The 18,170-nt window shown below is 40.7% G+C and overlaps 1 protein-coding gene across 1 annotated transcript; it reads right to left on the bottom strand.

Annotated features, from left to right (window-relative positions):
• Positions 1-200: 200 nt before the first annotated feature.
• CTXN3 (cortexin 3) lies at positions 201-15,362 on the bottom strand. The gene is made up of 2 exons (XM_075262448.1): positions 15,047-15,362; positions 201-840 (listed from the first exon to the last, which is right to left on the bottom strand). The coding sequence occupies exons 1-2, from the start codon at positions 15,075-15,077 to the stop codon at positions 503-505; spliced, it is 369 nt and encodes a 122-aa protein (XP_075118549.1). The 5' UTR covers positions 15,078-15,362; the 3' UTR covers positions 201-502.
• Between the last annotated feature and the right edge of the window lie 2,808 nt (positions 15,363-18,170).

The raw sequence follows: 18,170 nt of genomic DNA, 5'->3' as shown, positions 1-18,170 counted from the left end.
AAGTCCACTACACAATAATGAAAGACTTTAATTTCTCTATTTTTTTATGAGTTTGTGGACTATTGCTTCCCGTGTGGTATTCTGATATTTCCATCTACAAATCAGAGCATAGAGACAGGAGATTTTTTATTTTATTTATTTTAGATCAACTGGTAAAAATACAGAATATAGTTTGTGTTATGGCAGAGAAATCCTCAAATTGTGAGCTTGTTGGAATATTTGGGGAAAATATTGAGACACGTTGCTATAAGCCACAGTTTAGCACTTCAATACTATTTACTCGTATCTATGGGTATATTGGAAAAGATGGCTAGTTGCAATAGCATAATTGTGATATAAAATCCCTGCAACATTAAAGTTTATATGTATAATAATACTACAAAATTAGCTCTTCTCTATGTCAAGGACATTTGGATAATAGCTCTGTATTGTTTTTAATATGTAGATATAGATATGTATGTATTCTCTGAAAAGTGTATTTAATAAGGTCCTTGTTTGATCACTATGCAAGAGCATAGTCAAATTGTCCTTTTTCAAGTCCGTCAACACCATCGGCCCAGGTAGAAGTTGGCATACTTCGGTAAGGATCTAGAAGGATCCTAAAACATCTGACAATGAGCACACCAAGGATAATGAATAAAAGAATCACAAAAGCAAATGTTGTCTTCTGCTCCAGTGTCATGGATGAACCATAGGATGCATTCAGTGTGGGTAACATTGTAGAGGGCAAAGTCTCTCCATCCATTGTCCAGGAAAATGGAAATAGGCAATTCCACAAACTCTTTTTCTTCTTCATCACTTCCCCAAATTGATGGAAATATTTTGACTTAAATTGGGAATCTAAATGGAAAAGAAAGTCCAAATGGTGAGTTTTAAGATTAAACATATTACAGTACTTGATACCGATGCAACAGTGTTTACATTTTACATTTCTCTAGTTGCTGTTACATATGTGCTGGCCTTATATATGTGAAAGTTTGTTTGTTTGGATGTTTGTTCCTCAATCACGCAAAAACGGTTGAACGGATTTGCATGAAATTTGCCACATACATAGATAGGAACCCCGATTAGAACATCGGCTACTTTTTATCCCAGTAAATGACGTCACTACACGACCGCAGTGAAGGAATTTAGGTTCACACAACACATCATCATAGGTCCTTTAGCCATTCTCAGATAGGATCATGCTAGGCAGTGGGCGGAGCTACACATTATTTTGTGGGCAGAGCTATATAGGATGAAGCTGGACAGTGTGAAAGCTGAAGAAAATGGAGTCTCATAGAAGATCAGGAGACTACAGAACATGCAAGCTATGTGTGTAACACAGAAGCTGCTCAGACAGTCACATGACCAAACACTGACATAAGAACACCCCTCTAATCCAAATGGCCAGATGTAGCAGAGCTTAGGCAGTGCTGATCATCCACAACAGCAATTGGCTAAATATAAGCGGCTCAGCGCCAACACAAACCCGCAGACGAAGTCACGGGCAGATGCTAGCATATATATATATATATATATATATATATATATATATATATATATACAGTCCTATGAAAAAGTTTGGGCACCCCTATTAATCTTAATCATTTTTAGTTCTAAATATTTTGGTATTTGCAACAGCCATTTCAGTTTGATATATCTAATAACTGATGGACACAGTAATATTTCAGGATTGAAATGAGGTTTATTGTACTAACAGAAAATGCGCAATATGCATTAAACCAAAATTTGACCGGTGCAAAAATATGGGCACCTCAACAGAAAAGTGACATTAATATTTAGTACATCCTCTTTTTGCAAAGATAACAGCCTCTAGTCGCTTCCTGTAGCTTTTAATCAGTTCCTGGATCCTGGATGAAGGTATTTTGGACCATTTCTTTCTACAAAACAATTCAAGTTCAGTTAAGTTTGATGGTCGCCGAACATGGACAGCCCGCTCTCAAATGATCTGAAAACAAAGATTGTTCAACATAGTTGTTCAGGGGAAGGATACAAAACGTTGTCTCAGAGATTTAACCTGTCAGTTTCCACTGTGAGGAACATAGTAAGGAAATGGAAGACCACAGGGACAGTTCTTGTTAAGCCCAGAAGTGGCAGGCCAAGAAAAATATCAGAAAGGCAGAGAAGAAGAATGGTGAGAACAGTCAAGGACAATCCACAGACCACCTCCAAAGAGCTGCAGCATCATCTTGCTGCAGATGGTGTCACTGTGCATCGGTCAACTATACAGCGCACTTTGCACAAATAGAAGCTGTATGGGAGAGTGATGAGAAAGAAGCCGTTTCTGCACGTACGCCACAAATAGAGTTGCCTGAGGTATGAAAAAGCACATTTGGACAAGGCAGCTTCATTTTGGAAACAAAAATTGAGTTGTTTGGTTATAAAAAAAGGCGTTATGCATGGCGTCCAAAAAGAAACAGCATTCCAAGAAAAACACATGCTACCCACTGTAAAATTTGGTGGAGGTTCCATCATGCTTTGGGGCTGTGTGGCCAATGCCGGCATCGGGAATCTAGTTAAAGTTGAGAGTCGCATGGATTCCACTCAGTATCAGCAGATTCTTGAGAATAATGTTCAAGAATCAGTGACGAAGTTGAAGTTACGCCGGGGATGGATATTTCAGCAAGACAATGATCCAAAACACCGCTCCAAATCCTCAGGCATTCATGCAGAGGAACAATTACAATGTTCTGGAATGGCCATCCCAGTCCCCAGACCTGAATATCATTGAACATCTGTGGGATGATTTGAAGCGGGCTGTCCATGCTCGGCGACCATCTAACTTAACTGAACTTGAATTGTTTGTCCAAAATACCTTTATCCAGGATCCAGGAACTGATTAAAAGCTACAGGAAGCGACAAGAGGCTGTTATCTTTGCAAAAGGAGGATCCACTAAATATTAATGTCACTTTTCTGTTGAGGTGCCCATACTTTTGCACCGGTCAAATTTTGGTTTAATGCATATTGCACATTTTCTGTTAGTACAATAAACCTCATTCCAATCCTGAAATATTACTGTGTCCATCAGTTATTAGATATATCAAACTGAAATGGCTGTTGCAAATACCAAAATATTTAGAACTAAAAATGATTAAGATTAATAGGGGTGCCCAAACTTTTTCATAGGACTGTATATATATATGCTATAATTGTTTACAGATGGTCTGTTATCGTAGATACAGAGGATGTTAGCTAACAGGTCAGTATTGTATTGTCAGTGCCACAGTCTATACTTGGCTATAAAATACCCAAAATATCATCATAAAAGTCGAATAGATGCTTTTCCAACCTCTAGGATCCATTTTAACCCATTTACGCCAGAGGTTATATATTTTTCTGTTCCAATAATGGAACTCTAGGCATAAATAGGTTAACAGCTGGAGTCCCATGATCCCCTGCTGCAACCGCTCAGAATGAAGAGATGGCAGCATATGCAACTAGTCTATCACACATACATGGCATATGCTGTGGAATCTCTCTGGTCCTTCATGCAAGTTTCCAAAGTGCTCTATACAAAATATGACCTTGATACCATAAGGAATCACTACTACTGCTACTATACAGTGTTGGCCAAAAGTATTGATACCCCTGCAATTCTGTCAGATAATACTAATTTTCTTCCAGAAAATGATTGCAAGCACAAACTCTTTGGTATTAATATCTTCATTTATTTTGCGTGCAATGAAAAAACACAAAAGAGAATGAAAAAAAGTCAAATCATTGATCATTTTACACAAAACTCCAAAAATGGGCCGGACAAAAGTATTGGCACCCTCAGCCTAATACTTGGTAGCACAACCTTTAGACAAAATAACTGCGAACAACCGCTTCCGGTAACTATCAGTGAGTTTCTTACAAGGCTCTGCTGGAATTTTAGACCATTCTTCTTTGGCAAACTGCTCCAGGTCCCTGAGATGTGAAGGGGGCCTTCTCCAAACTGTCATCAAGAGATCTCTCCACAGGTGTTCTATGGGATTCAGGTCTGGACTCATTGCTGGCCACTTTAGAAGTCTCCAGTGCTTTCTCTCAAACGATTTTCTAGTGCTTATTGAAGTGAGTTTTGGGTCATTGTCCTGCGGGAAGACCCATGACCTCTGAGGGAGACCCAGCTTTCTCACACTGGGCCCTACATTATGCTGCAAAATTTGTTGGTAGTCTTCAGACTTCATAATGCCATGCACACGGTCAAGCAGTCCAGTGCCAGAGGCAGCAAAGCAACTCCAAAACATCAGGGAACCTCCGCCATGTTTGACTGTAGGGACCGTGTTCTTTTCTTTGAAGGCCTCTTTTTTTTTCCTGTAAACTCTATGTTGATGCCTTTTCCCAAAAAGCTCTACTTTTGTCTCATCTGACCAGAGAACATTCTTCCAAAACGATTTTGGCTTTCTCAGGTAAGTTTTGGCAAACTCCAGCCTGGCTTTTTTATATCTCTGGGTAAGAAGTGGAGTCTTCCTGGGTATCCTAAAATACAGTCCCTTTTCATTCAGACGCCGACGGATAGTACGGGTTGACACTGTTGTACCCTCGGACTGTAGGGCAGCTTGACCTTGTTTGGATGTTAGTCGAGGTTCTTTATCCACCATCCGCACAATCTTGCGTTGAAATCTCTCATCAATTTTTCTTTTCCGTCCACATCTAGGGAGGTTAGCCACAGTGCCATGGGCTTTAAACTTCTTGATGCCACTGCGCACGGTAGACACAGGAACATTCAGGTCTTTGGAGATGGACTGGTAGCCTTGAGATTGCTCATGCTTCCTCACAATTTTGCTTCTCAAGTTCTCTGACAGTTCTTTGGCCTTCTTTCTTTTCTCCATGCTCAATGTGGTACACACAAGGAAACAGGACAGAGGCTGAGTCAACTTTAATCCAGTTCAACTGGCTGAAAGTTATTGAAACCACCTGTTAGGTGCTTCAGGTAAGTAACAGGTGCTGTTAATTACACAAATTAGAGAAGCATCACATGATTTTTCAAACAGTGCCAATACTTTTGTCCACCCCCTTTTTTATCTTTGGTGTGGAATTATATCCAATTTGGCTTTTTGACAATTCTTTTTGTGGTTTTTCATTGAAGACAAATTAAATGAAGTCGTCCCCTTTAATAAAACCTAACCAAACAGTTATGTGTATTCCAGAATGGTAATATTGAAAAACACAACTCATGTGCCTACATACAAGCCAATATAAAGCTATGCTGATGAAGAAATAACAATGTTATATCTCTGTGAATGCATTGTTTTCTTGTTGTTGTTTTTTTTTTTTTTGTATAATGTTTTGAATGCGCATCAATAAGTTATAGGTACCCAAAATAGTGCAATTGAAAAGTAAATAAGATAAAGCTAGGTCACTAAAAATTTAAAAAGCTATCGTTATAGAAATGTGTTCATGCAATTATTCTAAGGGGGCATTCACATGGAGGAAGTTGGCGCTGATTCTGCCACATAAATGGAGGCAATCTGTTTTTTTTGTTTTTTTTTGTTTGCTTCACTTCTGGCTGGCCAGTGCCCATACAGGATGTAATAGGCAACCCAATGCCAACAGAGGCAACTGAGGGTAGGTGAGTATTGCGTCTTTTTTATTTTACCCTTCCCCTGGCCCCCCTGGTTTTACAGTTTGCCTAGGAAACCTGTTTAATGAAAAATGCTTTTATTGTATAAAGGCAGTAAAATATACCCAGCATAAAATTCCTTATACAACTACATCAACTCAAAATATGGGGATGAAAAAAAAATAAATACATTGTATTCTTAAGACATAAATAGACTGTAAAAAATTATGCTGGAGAGCAAAATTGGCAAGGATCCATAGAGATAGCTGCAGTTCCAGAGGAAAATTAGCAATAAAAAACATGTATTAATAAAATGTCCCTTATATATCCCTTATGACCTTATATTATAAGCATTGATGTATGTAAAAATTAATAAATACTTTAGGGCTTTTCTGCTATTAAAACAATGAAAAAAAATAAGTTATTTGCTTTATTCACTTAATTTCCTCCAGTAGAACCAAAAGTAAAAAAGAAATAAATATTCAGAAAACTGAAAAAAAATATAACACTCATATAGTAAAAAAAAAAAAATAATAGAATTTTGCATTGTCATTAAAGGAAAAAATGGTCTAGTCTTGAATGTGTTAAAAAGTAAACTATGACTACAATATGTGGCTAGTATACCAGGACGTCATGCACACAAATAAATGTGCAGTCTGAGTGTTTTACAATGCTATAATGCAATATTTTATAGTACCTGCTCTAAAAATATCGAATGGAATGGAGCAACAGGACACACAATGGGAGACACTAAGGGAGCCTTCACACGGAGTATACCCTCCGCTCATTCTGAACATAAAACTCGTTCAGAATGAGTGCGTAAAAACCAGCTCCCATTGATTTCTATGGGTGTCGGCATAAGTGCGTATCACATTAAAAGCAATAGTGAAAAAAGCCTCCCATTAATTTCAATGGGGAGCGCACGTATGCCAACACCCATACAAATCAATGGGAGCTGGTTTTTACGCGCTCATTCTGAACGAGTTTTACGTTCAGAATGAGCGGAGCGTATACTCCGTGTGAAGGCTCCCTAAGACTGCACATTCAGTCAGGAGGCATGGATGCTTTCCGGCTCCAGGTCCACCTTGCACTTTAGAGTATAACAAATTTTGGCTGAATATTACAGTGATTCTTGAAACTGTAGGGTACCAACATTATTCAAAAAGCTAGTACATTGTATATTTCACTCTTCTAGAAATCCATCAAAATCCACCAAATATATTTTACAGTGGCCTAGAAGGTAGCACTGTTGTCTTAGGGTCCATTCACATGGAGTAAAGTGGCGCTGATTCTGGCATGATAACTCGCGTCAGAATCAGCGCTGATAAAAAGACTCTGATTGAGTTGAATTGGCTCCATCTTCCACGCGGAACACATTGAAATCCATGGGAGGCTTTTCAACTCATTGATTTCAATGTTCTCCTTGCAGAAGACGGAACCCATTGAAGTCAATGGGAGTCTTTTTATCAGCGCTGATTCTGCCGCAAGTTATGGTGCCGCTGTGGGGCATAATAGAAGTTACAGGGGCCACAGTGGACCCTTCAAGCTCTATTATTATACTTAGGGGTGTTTTCAGACCCCTGAGTATAATAATCAGAGCCTGAGGGGAGATGAGGGAACATAATAAACACAGTTACCTCTCCGGGATCCAATGTTAAAGAGGACCTTTTATGGGTTTGGGCAAAGGCAGTTTTATATACCGCTGGAAAGCCGACAGTGTGCTGAATTCAGCGCACTTTCGGCTTTCATGATCTGTGCCTCGGGTGAAGACCTATCGGTGCCGGTACCGTAGCTCTTCACAGTCAGAAGGGCATTCCTGACAGTCTGTCAGGAACGACCTTCTTCCCAGCAGCGTCTATAGCGCTGTACAGTCTGAGCGGGGAGGAATGCCCCCTCCTTCTGCTCACAGTACTCGTCCATAGACTAGTATTATCGCAATAGGCGCTGCTGGGAAGAAGGACATTCCTGACAGACTGTCAGGAACGCCCTTCTGACTGTAAAGAGCTACGGTACCGGCACCGATAGCTCTTCACCCGGGGCACAGATCGTGAAAGCCAACAGTGCGCTGAATTCAGTCGGCTTTCCAGCGATATATAAAACTGCCTATGCCCCAAACCCATGAAAGGTCCTCTTTAATCCTAGCAGGCTTTGGGCCTATATGGTAATATCCCAGACCACGTGACGTCTGGGCATTACCATATAGGCCCGAAGCCTGCTAGGATGAACATCGGATCCCAGAGAGGTAAGTAACATTTTTTATTATGTTCCCTCACCTCCCCTGGGGCTACGATTATTATCCTCGGGGGTCTGAAAAGTATAATAATAGTGGCAGTGGGATCGCGGCCTGGACTGGGCCTATTCACTGCCGGCCTCCACGGCCTATAGTACAAGGGGAAGCGCGGGCGGCATGAGCAGGTCCGGGGAGGTTGGTAAATAGGTCACTACCTGCTGGAGATACTTCAACAGGTAGCGGCCTATTATAAAACAAAACAAACGTTATTATACTTACCGATCGCGCTATGTTTTCTTGACTCAGCGACTCTTCCAGATACTCAGAGCACCGTGTTGGGACAGATCATTTTGGCTGCACGATTGATGATTGCTCGCCATTGGAAGACTACTTCCTGTTTTACGATAGCGGAGCTCATTCAAACAGGTGCATCTGGCCTTCTCCCTGGAACGGTTGCTAGCCTCTAAGAATCGCTATTATCATAAAATGAGTAGGAAATGGTCCCTCTGGTTCGATTACATTGCACATGAAAATATACAGTATCTCTGAGTGATTGATATGCTCCCAGGTAACCTTATTGCTCTCTATTGCTCCTAGCCCCCATCTCTGTCCTATGGTCCTTCTTTTTTTCTTTTCCATGTAGATTGTGAGCCCCACATAGAGCTCACAATGTACATTTTTCCCTATCAGTATGTCTTTAGAATATGGGATGGAAATCCATGCAAACACGGGGAGAACATACAAACTCCTTGCAGATGGGTTTTTTGCCCTTGGTGGGATTTGAACACCAGGACTCCAGCGCTGCAAGGCTGCAGTGCTAACCACTGAGCCACCGTGTAGCCCCCGTCCTATGGTCCTTCTCTACAGTTGTTTGAGGTATTATACTGAGTTGACACTTGACTTTCACCATGGTTCTAGTTTTGTTGTTCCCCTTTCCCCCACGTTAGAGGGGCCAGTAATATTTACTCATATTACTGTATTGCTATCACTTGCTCTTCTGTAATATTGCAATATCCTGGGTTGTCTCCTGGGTTTATTTATTTCCTTTATTTGATCATCTTGTTTTTGTTTAGGCCCTTCCTTCCTGAGTTTTTGTCGATTTATCTTTTTGTAATTGAAAAGATGTATGTTTATTTTGTTTTTCTCGATAAAAGCTATATTTGAAAAAAAAAAAGAATTTCACAACAAGGAGCCGGCAGAACAAGGAACACAACAAAAGTCATGGTAGGCAACAGGGAAAGAAATAAGATCAGAGAGCTAACTAGTCAAAATCTTTGCAGTTTTAGCAACTGTACCACCCAATGTGCCAGCAGCATCTATTGCAGTCAATTAATCAAATTATAGTGTCCCTTTAATGATAACCATGTCAACTACTCAAAAAGACTATTGTTAAATTAGAAATTTAAAGATTAACATAAAATACAATATCTGTCAAATCCTCTGAATAGAATTCGCTTCTGAAGGAATTAAGAACAGTGACAGGCTATTATTTCTGACATTTAACCCCTTCCTGCTGCAGGCATTTGTCGACTTTTGTTTTAGACTCATCGCCTTCCAAAGGCCATATCTTTTTTTTAATTTTTAAATTCTCAAAGCGGCATGAAGGCTTAATGTTTGCAGGTCAAAATTTACTTTGTAGTGGTACCATTTAAGTTCTACTGGGAAAAAAACTGCATTTGCGCAACCTTATTACAGGCTTTGTTTTCATGGCATTCACTATGCAGCCAAAATAACATGTCACTTGTATTCAATTGGTCGGTACAATTATGGGGATACCAAATATGTACAGTTTTTTTACGTTTTAAAAAATTATTTGAATTCTTAGTCTTTGTGATTTGAATTCTTAGTCTAATCGCTAATGCAATGCAAATGTATTGAAAATTGGCTCCTGACTGTCATAGCTTTGACCAGGCACGGGGGAGGGAGGGGGGGGGGGGAGTTAATGCTCGCATTGCCACCAGTTTTCCACTGTATAATACAGCAGAGACCAGGAAGCTATGGCGGCTGCTCAGCTCGTGAGTGGCTGCCATTTTTAAATATCCAACATCTGCCGTACTATTACGATGGAAGACGGGAAGACGTTAAGGAAACTGTAGCGACAGAATCTGTTTCAAAGGGCTAGTGATGTGGTAGTAAGTATGATAGAAATATTTAAAAAATTGACAAAAAGTAAGCCTAGAAACTATAGGCCTGTGTGTTTAACCTGTATTGTGTGTGTGAAGGTTTCGTAAGAGAGGCTTTCCTGGAGTATCGCATGAATATAAAAGTATCAGCTTGGGTTTATGAAGGATCAGTCATGTCAAACTAATCTGATCATCTTCTCTGAGAAGCTAAGTTCTAGAATGGAGGAGGGTAAGTCTCTAGATTTAATATATTTGATCTTATCAAAGCATTGATACTGTGCGGCACACAGGGCTGGTACATAAAATAAAATGCTCAGAGTGGCTCAGTGATACGGTATAGAGGATGGGTTGGTACATACTCAGATCGGATCACCATTATTATTGGGTTCCACATGAGTCAGTATTAGGTCCTACTCTCTTTAAATGGTATTTGCCATTATTTAGAGTATAAGAACTTTTGATCAGGTGTGTCTGGTTCCTGAGACTGCCACCAATTGCTAAAACAAAGAATAAGAAGCATTCACCTGAATGATGTGCCTCTTTGTTTCTGGGATCAAAGGCAGACAAAGGAATACATGGGTTGTGTGGTCTACAGTAGCCAGGGATATGATCCAAGTTAAGTAAAATGTTATTATGGCTCAGGGGTGGCCTAATGATAAAAAATCAATACAAAGGTCAATACAGAAACATCCTCTATGGTCTATATCAGGGGTGCCCAATACGTCGATCGCGATCTATCGGTCGATCGCAATGGACGTATGGGTCGATCGCGGGATGCAGCCAGGGATCCCCGGTGTCTGCTTGTTCACAGTGTAGGCTGAGCGTCGACTCTCAGCCTGCACTGTGAACAGGCACTCCCGACAGTTGCAAGCCGCTCTTAGGGATGGAGGGGGTCGGGGTGCTGCTTGTTCACAGTGCAGGCTGAGAGTCATCTACGGACACTGGCAGGCGGGGCTGCCACAGCCCCAGCCTGCCAGTGTCCAGAGATAACTGTCAGCCTGCGCTGTGAGCAAGCAGACAGCGGGGATCCCTGGGCGGCCACAGAACGCCGCTGTCACGCTCTACACAGCCCCGCCCACATGCCTGACCCCACCCACAGACACACCCGACCCCACCCACAGACACACCCGGCCCCACCCACATGCCCGTCCACAAGAAGTGGGTAGTAGATCTTTCGACTTGGTCATGTAATACAATAGCTCACATGCTGACAAAGTGTGAGCACCCCTGGTCTATATAGTATTTTTACCAAGGGGGCATTCTAGAGCGAAGGTCCTCAATATTTTGCAACTCTGGTTAGAAAACCATAGCTATGAACATAAATTTTGGGTTTTACTGTAGAGGTATACTGCTATGATTTTGACCCTGGTGCTATTTTTCATTACTATTAATGTCTTTTGTATAAAAAGTGAATGGAACTGCCAACAGCTGGGGAACAACATACAGGAGGTCTAAGAGCCACATGTGACTCCTCATTGGGGATCGATAGTCTAGAGGGAAGAATATTTCTACAACCCCCCCACCCACCCCCCCAAAAAAAAAAAAAAATGGGAACAAGTCAGCACTGTCAATCTAACGTTTTGTTAATGAATACTTTATCCACAATTACAGACGGCTTTTGAGAGACATACTGGAAAACCAAAACGAATTATACAGATTGTAAGAAATATCTGTTTATAGCCCAGAATACTGATGTAAAGACATTAGCAACATTTACTGTTAATTGTAAAGCTATAACTATAATCCTAACATTCTGCATAAGTTCCTCCATTCTTCAATAAAAATCATGGATGCATCAATTTTTTATTATTACAAATAGTGAGGAAAAGTCTCTTTTTTAGGAAGAATCCTGGAATTTACAAATAGTTGCCAACCTGTAAGAGCAGTGAGGCTAGGAGTCTCGGCTGGAGGAAGTTGTCATGGTGAATTTACCAAAAGAGTTCAAGAGGGACCAGGGTGCTCTTCATGACCATAAGAATATTACAAGTTTTGGGTGCTCTGATCCTGGGTAATTGATAAAGGAGTTTATTCTGATGGATAGACTTGGAGTTGGGAAGAAATTGGTCTCCCCGAGGAAAAAAAAATTACTTTTACTTCATGTTGGGTTTGAACTTTCTCTGGAGCAACAGTTCAAGAGAGCAGGATGGCCTGGATGGAAATGTCTTTATTCAGCCTACCAGATTACATTTTTTGTAGTTATTTATGCAGAACAAGATGCAACTTCTGATTTAAGATTCAGAACTGCATTCAGTGATCACTTCACTATGCAAACCATATGAGGACCACATTTATAATGCAGACCACATTGAATAGCCTTATGAAAATTCAGACTACATCTTGTGTCTAGTTAAAATATGAAGCACTTATACTGTGTCCACTATATTCACCTGGGTGACCAGATAATATTTATCCATATACTGGTAGCCCAGGTAAATGTACTAACACCTGCTGGACAGGTTAAAGGGAAGTAAGATAAGCTTGATACCAAAGAGGAATTAGCTTTCTGCATTTACCAATCAATCTGTATGTTCCTGCATCTGAATCCCTCCCCATCATGGTGAAAAGTGAGTTGAGTTGTTTTTGTACCTCACATGCTATAATATTTGGAGGGAATTAAAATTTTCTGAGTGAACATTTTTCTGAAAAATGATAAGCATGTGACAGGAAAATGAATATGTTAGTGGTGCTTACTTTTACCCATTTACCCTGCATCAGGTTCCAATGCTGCCCAGGTCCCTGCTGGTCTTCCTGGTTTCTCAACACACAGGAAATGCCTGATGATGTCCGAGTAGCCAATCACTGGTTGATGTGGTCACTGATGAGGCCTGTGATTGGCTGACTGGTCATTTCTAGGTAATGTCTGCAGACTAGACAGAACCAGGAAACAACCAGGAAACAAACAGCAGCGGGGACCCAACAGCATAAGAACCAGAACAGTGGGGGATCAGTATGAGTATCATTTATTTATTTTCCTATGGTTTTGACCTGGACAGGCAGAAGACGCACACGGGCAGTCACTTTGCAAACCCATTCAAGTGAATGGGTTTGAAAAATGACTGCCAGGTTTCTGTCTCCTATCCAGTTTCTCAGGGCAGAAAATGGAAACCCGCTGGATTGGCTAAAGCAGAGACCGGGCGCAGATGTGAACCCACCCTACCTTTGATTTACTGTACCATTAACCTGACCAGATAGATACAGTAGATAGGTAGGGAGATAGAGAGAGATAGTTTCTGCCCAGTTTCTGTCAAAAAAAAAGCAGACAAATGCGGAGAGAAAAAAAAGTTTGCAGGAATTTTCTCTCTGTATTTTTTAAGGATTCAGGGACGGAAACCCCGAACATAGCTCAGACACTGGTGTGAACCCAGCCTTACCTGTGGAGCTTCGAATTTCTCCCCTCTCTATTTCAAACAAAAACAAATATTAATTTCTTCTTTATAAATAGTGATGTTAAAGTAACAAGCACTTTCACTTTTCTGCCTGTACTAGGTCATATTGAATATATCTCAATATATTTAAAAGCACATGTCACCAACTCGTTTAGTATATGTGTGATATTTTGAAAAATTCTAATCAAAGCTAATAATTAGAGATGAGCGAGTACTGTTCGGATCAGCCGATCCGAACAGCACGCTCCATAGAAATGAATGGATGCACCTGGTACTTCCGCTTTGACGGCGGCCGGCCACTTAACCCCCCGCGTGCCGGCTACGTCCATTCATTTCTATGCGAGCGTGCTGTTCGGATCGGCTGATCCGAACAGTACTCGCTCATCTCTACTAATAATACATTATACATGTCAGATTTGGAAACTATGTAGGTACATTTATTCATACCGTCCTACGATGCATGACTCTACCAGCCAGTGGAATGGTGCAAATGGAACAAAACTTTTCAAAATGACGCGTGTACATTTGTGCAGCTTACAATGCATCTCAGGCACATTTGTTTGCTTTAGTTCATCTGATGACTAGTGTTCATTTATTTTGCATCAAAATTCTGTACCTCTTTTTAATAAAACTGATGGTCATGCCCCATTTCTAGAAATGTTGTCAAGGTAGTTGTACAAAGTAAAGATGATAAATTTAGTGCATTATATAGGTGCATCACATATACAACTGGTGAAAGCATATTTTGTGTAGTATATCTCCATTTCTTATGGTTGTGTTCATTGTAGCAGTAAAAAGCCATTCTTGAGAAAAGAAAAATAAAACAACAATGTCAAATAATCCTCAAACCAGTGGCCAGTGTTTAGTTATTGTACCTGTTGCTATAAGTACATTGTGACTTCCTCAATTACCATTCTGCATGAAGCCAAGCCCTCTTACTAATATGGAAAAAAAAAAAATTCTTCTCTTTTCAATGTACATATTGTACATCTTTCCAAATCATGACTCTTGAGTTTATAGTGTTACCTAATGTTATAGACTATATTCAACAGGAATATCTAATATTGATGTGAGTCTTACAATTCTTACATACATGGCTATTGTGGTTCCAAACTAGCCGGAAGATACAATAAGTACATGAAATGTAGAATTTGTGAGATAGACAAACATGGCAGCTTGTTTCAGGTCAAAAAACTAGTTCCAAATATGATATCTTATTTCATCTCTGTTACTTCCCAGGTTACAGGCTCTATGCCATGATATATTAATAATGGATATATCACAAATATGCCAAGTGCTGAACAAGGAAACATAGTAAACTGTATACCGTAAGCAGTAAGTTGTGCAGAATTACAATAGTGATCTGTATTCATCATTATGATTCCACCCCCACTAATGTAAACTTTGGTACGTGAGTAACTAATGATCAGCCAATTATGCCCTTATTATAGAATGATTAATAAGACGTGTGTGTGTATATATACATACATACACACATATATATGTATATATATATATATATATATATATACGTAAGCATATCAATACATATATAGAAGGCATACGTAGAAGGTAAGAGAGCTGCAGACAATCACATATATATTCTCATTCTCATATGTTGCTAATATTTTTTCCAAGACATATGAATAACTTCTATCAATCACAGCTACAATAATCCATGCACACTAGCCAAATAACACCTATAAATTGAAAGGAATAAAACGTGTATCAGACATGCTTCAGCATTCACTGATTTACCTTGATCTAGTCGATAGAAAACTTGATCCATTCCCAGGCGTGTCACTTATTTACGAATATCTTCAAGTTTCATTCTTGCCAATTCATTTCCCACCCAGCATAGGGAGGGCAGCTTATAGCCCGACATTTTGGCTAGTGTGTTTGTAAAGCAATAAAATGGAAGTAACTTTTAGGTTGTCTAGCTCCTTAATGCTAGATGTCACGAGCTGATGCTGCTGCATGTTCTGAAAAGCAGAGGCTGATTTCCATTCTATCTCAGCAGCCCTTCGGTTCAATGTATTCCATAGATGAGAAGCAGTTGTGCAGCCTGTCTGAAATCCTCTTCAGAAGGACATTGAAATTCACAGGCAGTACAGGCTTCGCAGGGTATTCCCACACCATACACAGCCATGCGTTTATAAAATCTACCTCTCCCACTTTATTGATTACTGTCAGCAATCAGCTTTTTTTCATTCCAATTAGCACTCTTATGGCCGCCAGACTTCATGTTGATCCCTATTTGTGTCCTTCAGTCTTGTCTATGAACATATGATTGAATAACATATAAGGCTTGTCACTTTCTTTTGACTGTACTTCACTATAAAATGAGATTGGAAAGAACTTAAGGATTGATTGTGTATGTACAGTATACGGATGTCACTCACAGTCTGCAGCCTCTGTCAGCACTACCCAGCAGTAAGACACATTCATATTCCAATTACTTAGTGGATGTTGCTCATCCACAGGTGTATAACTACAGGAATGCAGAGAAAGCCATATTTACTGGGCCTGACACCCTAGGGAAGAGTTAACATGAGCTGATCCTTCACGTATAATTATATTAGACGCTGCAGTGTAAAACAATAGGCTGTCCATTGAAGCCGCGGGCTGTGTTACTCTATACAATGTTAGTCACTGGGATTGAAGAGAATGCATTGCCTATACTTTTACTAATTAACACCAGATACTGAGACATCATATGTTTTCTGATCTGTCTTTATTATATAATTGTAGATTGTTTTAAATGGGATAAATATGTATTAAATGTGTAAATTTCTATGTATGATTATGGGAGCGACCATCTTGCTGTAACTGTTATTACCAGCATTTAGAGATATGCATTACAGCCACCACATGGATTATAGGAAAATGTAGACTGAAGATGAATCATTAATGTTTATTGGTTTTATGGGAGAGTTTTTTGGACATGCACTGTGACCTGTGCTCTTTGTGCAGTGAAGAGGAGAAGGGATCATCAACTATTGAGAATGGTGGATTCTGTGTTATCTACATGTGATATATTTTATAGTAATTCTGTGTTTAATGATTTTCAGGTATTGCTTTTATAAAAATATTTTCTACTCGCTGCCAACCAATTCTGTCAGGATCTGTACACCCTACTCACCAGACAAGTACATCTCATCCTGGATCTGACCATACGGGTAAGTTCACACGGGTTTTTTTCGACCGGATTTTAACATGGAGGCCGGCTCAGAAACCGGTCCAAAAAACGGCTAACCACAACTAGATGCTGGTGCAGTGCATCGGCATCCAGTCGCGGTATTCCGTTCCAGATTAGGCCCAAATGAATGAGCCTAGTCGGGAGGGAGTGTTTGTGCCGTGGATGCTGCGACGGAATTCGTGGCAAGAAAGGGCAGGTCAAAGGGGCAACACAGTAGCTCAGTAGTTAGCACTGCAGCCTTGCAGTGTTAGAGTCCTGGGTTCAAATCCCACCAGGGACAACACCTGCAAAGAGTTTGTATGTTCTTCCTGTGTTTGCGTGGATTTCCTCTCATTCTACAAAGATAAACTTAAATGAAAAAAAAAGTACATTGTGATCCCTATATGGGGCTCACAATCTACATAAAAAAAAAAAGAAAAAAAAAAAAGGGCAGGTCGCTTCTTTTTTCCACGAGTGGCAAAAAACTGCTAGCGAAAAAAAGAAGTGAAGGTTCCCAAGTCAATGGGAGGTGTTTTTTGGAGCCGGATTCTGAGGCAGATTCCATTTCAAAATCCGGTCCAAAAAACCCTGTGTGAACTTACTTTAAGAGGGGATATCATATCCTTTCTCCCTTCTACACTCACCTGTCACACTAAGCTTTAAAAGGGGTGTCTACCACAATTGCACATACAAACAAATATATACCACTACCTACCTATTTCCATAGGTGATATACTGATACATCTTAGAGCACTCACAACCACACCCTCCCAGACACAGTAATAAACAATAAGGTATGGAATCTGTCATAAGTCTGAGTGGGTACCACATGTAGGCAGCGCCGCACCTCCCATGAGGCGACCTGAAGCGACCGCTTCAGGCGGCGCTATGCCAGGGCCCAGGGGAGGGCGGCATTTTTGCTTACCTAAGCCAGTCCAGGACAAGCTGTCCTGGACTGGCTTAGCGTCACCGAGCGGTGGATTGGGGAGGCCGCTGGAGCAGCGCTGCTCCAGCGGCCTCCCCTCACGCTCAGGCAGAGAGCAGGTATTCTCCGTGCCTGCTCTCTGCCTGTTAACGCTGCTTGGCCACGCCCCATTCGCTCCGCCCCCTCCGCTCGGCCCCCTCCTCCCGGGGGGGGGGGATGCGGCTTTCTGTCATCCATCTCGGGCGCCGACACAGGCAGGTTCACCCCTGTATGTAGGCATGATATGGCTGATAAGCGATGCCAAATGTTTTTACAAGTCCAGGCATACCAAACAATAAGATTAAATTATACTCCAGTCCCTAGTTACATAAGGTGTTGTTTAGAAGTGCCATTGTTTTCCTGCTCACGGTTAGGCTTGTGTCCCCCAACCACCTCCTAGACATGGATGTATATGAACTCTAACCTACATATTTTTCATGTCATATTACCACATTTTCATTTGTTTGTTCACACAGTTTTGGTCAGCCACTTCCAGACTGACAAGGGTAGTCGAGGCATTTGGTTACAAGCCACCCACAAAGTCTTGTTTATTAGATTGACCACAGTTCCCCATTTGCAGCCTGTGCTGTGCTGTGAATCACAATTTAGAATTACTGTATACATGAAACCCTCAGACATAGCACAGACAATTACACAAAGGACCGATGAATGAAACATAACACAGTATGCTATGCTCATCATTCATCACAATGAGATGACTACTAAGAACTGACTCCAGC

The sequence above is a fragment of the Leptodactylus fuscus genome, chromosome 1, assembly GCF_031893055.1.
Source record: "Leptodactylus fuscus isolate aLepFus1 chromosome 1, aLepFus1.hap2, whole genome shotgun sequence".
NCBI lineage: Eukaryota > Metazoa > Chordata > Amphibia > Anura > Leptodactylidae > Leptodactylus > Leptodactylus fuscus.
This window is presented reverse-complemented; position numbering and strand designations above follow the sequence as displayed.

What these genes read in the sequence shown, in the direction of transcription:
- CTXN3 (XM_075262448.1), bottom strand. Translation starts at nt 15,077, where the DNA reads ATGGATCAAGTTTTCTATCGACTAGATCAAG. An exon ending in TTTCTATCGACTAGATCAAG is followed by an intron (nt 841 to 15,046) that starts GTAAATCAGTGA and finishes TTTTCCATTTAG; the next exon opens with ATTCCCAATTTAAGTCAAAA.